Source organism: Carlito syrichta, unplaced genomic scaffold (genome assembly GCF_000164805.1).
Source record: "Carlito syrichta isolate Samal-C Ts95f unplaced genomic scaffold, Tarsius_syrichta-2.0.1 Scaffold305642, whole genome shotgun sequence".
Taxonomy (NCBI): domain Eukaryota; kingdom Metazoa; phylum Chordata; class Mammalia; order Primates; family Tarsiidae; genus Carlito; species Carlito syrichta.
Window position 1 is genome coordinate 611,484 of NW_007249738.1, and position 6,325 is coordinate 617,808.

Here is a 6,325-nt window from a genome sequence, read left to right on the forward strand (position 1 = left end):
CCTCAGCCTCCCAAAGGCGCGGGATTACAGGCTGAGCCACCGAGCCCGGCTGTTTTTTGTGAATTTTAACAACAAAGATTTGCTGGGCTCAGTGACTCGCGCCTGTAATCCCAGCACTTTGGGAGGCAGAGACCAGAGGATTGCCAGAACCCACGGGTTCAAGACCAGCCTGGGCAACATGGCGGACCTCATCTCTACAATAAATAAAAAAATTACCCAAGCGTGGTGGTGCACGTCTGTAGTTCCAGCTACTTGGAAGGCTGAGGCGAAAGGATCGCCTGAGCCTAGCAGGTTGAGGCTGCAGTGGCCATGAGCTTGCCACTATACTTAAGCCTGGGTGACAGTGAGATTCCGACTCAGAAAACAAAACAGACAACAAAGATTTACATTTGGATTCTTAGGCATAGTTTATAGTATATGATTGATTCACTGCTTACATCTACTATAACATGGTGTGTGTTTTTGTTTTTTAGTAAATTAGCTTTTGTTTGGCATTTTCTGAGATTTAAAAGTACTAGCATAAGGATAAAAAGTACTCTCGTGTTTAGAATGCTGTCTCTTGACCTTTTTGAAAATCCCAACTTAACACCTACATACTTTTTAGAGGTGCAATAATTAAGGCATGGAGATGACAATAATTGCCGAAAAAGTGGTCAAGTGAATGAAACCAAGTGGCAAATACTGTCTTAATCTTTTTGTTGGGTTTGATTTATTTAATTAATTTTAAGACCTCGAGTTTATTTTTTCTTCCCAGAATTTGACCAGTTTCCATTAGAATCTTAGTATAAGCGTAAAATTTTGAACATAGGTACTCACAGGAGTCTGATGTGAAGGTAAATAATGGAGACAGATCAGGTAGAGACTAGTAATTGAGTGAATACATGCCTTGGAAGGAGCAAATACTGTTTAGACCTACCTAACTTTGGGGATTCATACCAGTTTTGCAAGATCAGATTTCTAACTTAAAGATCAGATTTCAAAATAAAGATATTGATATGAAGTGCCCGTACTTTTTAATGCATCTAATTTCAAAAATTTTTTGAAATACTGCAAACCAAACAAATCAAAGTTGGGTAAGTCTTGTGAGCAATCAGATGTTTTCTTGCTATAAGCCATATTTTCCAGACATGTTCTTAACCTGTTTCTTCAGAACTTACTAATGTATGTGCTCATATAGATGATTTAGAAGGGTTTATGAAGATGTGATTGTATGTATGTTATACTGTACATTACATATAATAAATAAAATCATAAGCATGTTAGTGCATCTTCCCTATTCTAGAAGAGTCTTTGTGGTTTCTGAGAGGGAAAATTGGTTTTCTCCATTAGTGCTTAAAGTGGTAATGTTTTCCTGGATAAAGGGAATTTAATGGCTCTAATCTTCTTAGACTTTCCCAGAAAGCCTTTTTCAACATTATTAAAAATTATTTTTAACAGTGTGTAAGTATGAATCCGGACAGAGTGTAAAAATAATGGGTGTTTTGGGAAGAGTTAATGAATATAGCGTCTCTCAGGAATTGGTACTAGGCTGACTCAGCGTCCTTATGAAGATGGATCCCAGCTTACAGATGCCACTGTGCTCTCTTGATTATTGAGATTATTGAGATGAACTGGAGCTCATTTGGGGGCTGTTTGAGAAATATGTCAGTATGACTATTCTGTGAGTAAGTTGAAGGAAATTATCACAGAAAGGAATAGACTTAAACTTAAGATCACGTCTTGGATATTAATTGCAAAGAGACCTCACAAATTGCATGGACTTTTCCCCAAATCATGGATACAGTGTGCTGCCCTGTATGAAATGCTGACCACTAACCAGCAGGAATCAACCAAAACCTGTATTCATACAAAACCATAGTATGTCCTTTCCTGCAAACATTTTTCAGTCAGTACTCTTCCATCCTTCAAGAAAGACATTGTAAACACAAAGCAAAGAGGGATTGAGGATGTCATTTAAACTCTTGGGACTCAATCTAGAAAAGAGGGAAAGTGTTAAGTAATATTATTGAACAACTTTTTTTTTAAATGTTGAAATCTTGGAATGGGAATTGCCTTATGAAGCTTAAGATAAGAAAAGGCAAAATAATTATAATATCACTATCACCATGAGATCACCATGAGATTAGTAAATCAAGGATTTTTTTTTTTTTTTTTTTTTTTTTTGAGTTGGAGTCTCACTCTGTCGCCCAGACTGGAGTGCAGTGGCCACTCCCGGCCACCGCAGCCTCGATCGCTCCGGCGATCCTTCTGCCTCAGCCTTCCGAGTAGCCGGAATTACAGGCATGCGCTACCACGCCCGGCTGATTTTTTAATTTATTGTAGAGATGAGGTCTCGCTGCCCAGGCGGGTCTCGAATTCGCGGGCTCAGGCAATCCACTCACCTCAGCCTCCCAAAGGCGTGGGATTTACGGGCTGAGCCACCAAACCCAGCTAGGAATTTTATTTATTTATTTATTTATTTTTTTAATTTGGAGTCTTACTTTGTCACCCAAGCTGGAGTGCAGTGACACACTCATGGCTACCACAGCCTTGACCTGCTGGGCTCAGGTGATCCTTCTGCTTCAGCCTTCCAAGTAGCTGGAATTACCGGCATGCACCACCATGCCCAGCTAATTTTTTGATTTATTGTAGAGATAAGGTCTCCTCAAGTTGCCCAGGCTGGTCTCAAACCCGTGGGCTCAGGCAATCCTTTCACCTTGACCTCCCAAAGTGCTGGGATTATAGACGTGAGCCACCACACCCGGCCAAATCTAGGAAATTTTCCCTAGAATTGTAATCTGGGTTGAAAGTATGTTGGTAGACTCTTTGGATAAATTCATTGCTGGTATTCAGAAATTTTTAGTTCCAGAGGAAAGCTTAGGTTTGTTAAGGTAGAATGAGGACTGTACTAAAACTTTTTCAGTGATGAAAGCTTCTAGTTGTGTGATCCTGAACAAGTTATTTAATCAGTGGTGTTGAGTTTAAGATAAAAATAATGCTACCTACTTTTCTGGGTAATAGTGACAACTTAATGAAATAAATATATGTAAATTAAGCCCTAGACCCATAATAATATATATTAGCATGAATTAACTCATTTATCACCATCCTGTGAAGGAACAATACTAATAATAATCTTTTCTGGAACAAGACAGTTTATAAGAATCAGGTGATGATAAGGTGATTTGAAAACTGAAGCATTATGGAAATGTAGTGTAACATTATGTATAATCCATCTAATAGATAAGAAAAGTAAGGTCCTATAGACCCATGATAGAATTAACTATATATTTCATATACATCTATATGAAAGATTTTGATTATAATAAATCTTCTAACATGAAAATTCTTTTACAGCTGAGAAGTTTCTTGAATCTGTAGAAGGAAATCAGAATTATCCACTGTTGCTTTTAACATTACTAGAGAAGTCACAGGATAATGTTATCAAAGTATGTGCTTCAGTAACATTCAAAAACTATATTAAAAGGAACTGGAGAATTGTAAGTATTTTGTGAATACATAATTTAATACTTTGTGTTTATAACATCTATATAAAGTGTTCTTAAAAGATTAACATACAGATTAAAGATAAGTTGAATAGCTGGGTGCAGTGGCTCATGCCTATAATCCTAGTACTTTGAGGCAGAGGCAAGAGGATTGCCTGAGCCCATGGGTTTAAGACCTGCCTGGGCAACTTTGTAAGACCTCCTCTCTACAGTAAATCAGAAAATTAGCTGGGTGGGTTGGTGCATGCCTGTAGTTCCAGCTACTTAGAAGGTTGAGGTGGAAAGATCACCTGAGCCCAGCAGGTCAAGGCTCCATTGACCCTGAGCGTGCCACTGCACTCCAGCCTGGGTGACAGAGTGAAACTCCGACTCAAAAAACAAAAAAAACCCAAAAAACAAATAGAATTATTTTCTAAAGCTATTTCATTAGAATTTATATAAATTCTTAAACTGCATGACTCAGTTTGCTGGAGAATGTGACTTAGCTTTAATCTTCATTATTGCTGGGCATGCAGGCTCATGCTTTTAGTCCCAGCACATTGGGAGGCAGAGGCAAGAAGATTGTCTGTGCCCAGAGGTTCGAGACCAGCCTAGGCAACATGACGAGACCTTGTCTCTACAATAAATAAAAACTTATAATTGGTGCTGTGGATCATGCCTATAATCCCAGTACTTTGGGAGGCAGAGGTGGGAGGATTGCCTGAACCCACCAGTTCGAGAACAGCCTGGGAAACTTGGGGAGACCTCATCTCTAAAATAAATCAAAAAATTAGCCAGGAGTGGTGGTGTGTGCCTGTGGGCCTAGCTACTTGGAAGGCTGAAGCAGAAGGATCGCCAGAGCCCAGCAGGTTGAGGCTGTGGTAGCCTGAGCAAGCCATTGTGTTCAAGTCTGGGTGACAGAAATTCCCACTAAAAAAAAAAAATCTCCATTATGGTTGAAATGTACCTCTTGCTCATACCTCTTGCTCACTCCTGGTGAAGAGACATTATGTGGGAAGACAGTCTAAATAATTAAAATGGTTTCTGTTGTGGACTTGGAATATTAAAACTGAAAAATGTATGGAATGCAAAGTAATTTAAATTTGAAATTTTGATACAGGATTTTGTCCTATGTCTTATGTGATATGGAAATATATTCTTTTTTTTTTTTTTTTGAGTTGGAGTCTCACTCCGTCGCCCAGACTGGAGTGCAGTGGCCGCTCCCGGCCACTGCAGCCTTGCCTGCTAGGCTCCGGCAATCCTTCCGTCCCAGCCTTCCGAGTAGCCAGAATTACAGGCATGCACTACCATGCCCGGCTGATTTTTTTATTTATTGTAGAGATGAAGTCTTGCTGCCCAGGCGGGTCAGGCAGTCCACTCACCTCAGCCTCCCAAAGGTGTGGGATTACAGGCTGAGCCACCGAGCCTGGCTATATATTCTAATTTTAAGATGAATTCTTTTGTGCCACAAGTTTAATTAATAGTAAGTTATAAATTAAGAAACAGGCTTTTTTCCTACCTTAGCTTAGGGCAGTGTTTTGTTTTGTTTTGTTTAAGTTGGAGTCTTACTTTCACTCCGTCGCCCAAGCTGGAGTGCAGTGGCGCACTCATGGCCACCCCAGCGTCAGCTCACTGGGCTCTGGCAATCCTTCTGCCTCAACCTTCCAGGTAGCTAGAACTATAGGCGCATGCTAACATGCTCAGCTAATTTTTTTTTTATTATTAATTTATTATAGAGACAAAGTCTTGCCAAGTTGCCTGGGCTGGTCTGAAACCCACAGGCTCAGGCAGGTTTTTAATTGGGGGAACCTTTTGAAATATCTAGAGGCATAGTTTCAGGTATTGGCATCTGGTTTGTAGTGGCCAAGGAAACTACTATCTATCCTATTAGGACTGACAAAAATGATCAGTTTTTCTTTTTGTTTTCTTTGTTTTTTTTAGTTGAAGTCTCACTCTGTCACCCAAGCTGTGGTGTAGTGGAACACTCATGGCCACTGCAGCCTTGAAGTGCTAGGCTTAGGAGATGCTTCTGCCTCAGCCTTCCAAATAACTGAAACTACAGGCATGTGCCACCATACCTGTCTAATTTTTTTCTAAGATTTGTTTTAGAGACAAAGTTTCACGAACCGGCCCAAGTTGGTCTTGAACCCCTGGGCTCTGCTTCCCAAAGTGCTGGGATTATAGGTGTGAGCCACCATGCCCTACTGAGAATGTGCATATTTTGGGGGGAAAGGGTTCATGCTGTGATCAGATTATTAAAGAAATCTGTGACCCATGTAGAGGAAAACTAAGGAGAGGCCCCACCTTTCTCTACGTTTTTCTTAGAAAACCAGGAAATAAATTCTGTTTTACTTAAAACCATATGGGCATGCATATGGAATTTATGTTACTTGCTCATTGATATTTTGCTTTTAGGTTGAAGATGAACCAAACAAAATTTGTGAAGCTGATCGAGCAGCCATTAAAGCCAACATAGTGCACTTGATGCTTAGCAGCCCAGAACAAATTCAGAAGCAGGTAATATAGCCCTGCTTTTTAGGTAGGCTCCTCTGTAAAGGTGTCATCTTAATAATTCTTTCCTTCCCCAGTTAAGTGATGCTATTAGCATTATTGGCAGAGAAGATTTCCCTCAGAAGTGGCCTGACTTATTGACAGAAATGGTGAATCGCTTTCAGAGTGGAGATTTTCATGTTATTAATGGAGTCCTCCGTACGGCACATTCATTATTTAAAAGGTAATGATGTACAGACTTTATATATATATTCATTATTTAAAAGGTAACGATGTACCGGACTCGGTGGCTCAGCCTGTAATTCCGCGCCTTTGGGAGGCTGAGGTGAGTGGATTGCCTGAGCCTGTGG

At 40.0% G+C, this 6,325-nt stretch overlaps 1 protein-coding gene across 5 annotated transcripts in view; it reads left to right on the forward strand.

Moving 5' to 3' along the window:
• Window positions 1-6,325, forward strand: part of CSE1L (chromosome segregation 1 like) — a 49,347-nt gene that overhangs the window by 10,185 nt on the left and 32,837 nt on the right. For 2 of the 5 annotated variants that reach the window (XM_008061934.2, XM_021714397.1), the window contains exons 3-5: window positions 3,337-3,479; window positions 5,880-5,981; window positions 6,053-6,198. In XM_008061934.2, coding sequence (XP_008060125.1) covers window positions 3,337-3,479; window positions 5,880-5,981; window positions 6,053-6,198 — 391 coding nt within the window. The remainder of the gene's footprint in view (window positions 1-3,336; window positions 3,480-5,879; window positions 5,982-6,052; window positions 6,199-6,325) is intronic. The other 3 variants (XM_021714398.1, XM_021714396.1, XM_021714399.1) reach the window with 3 other exon arrangements.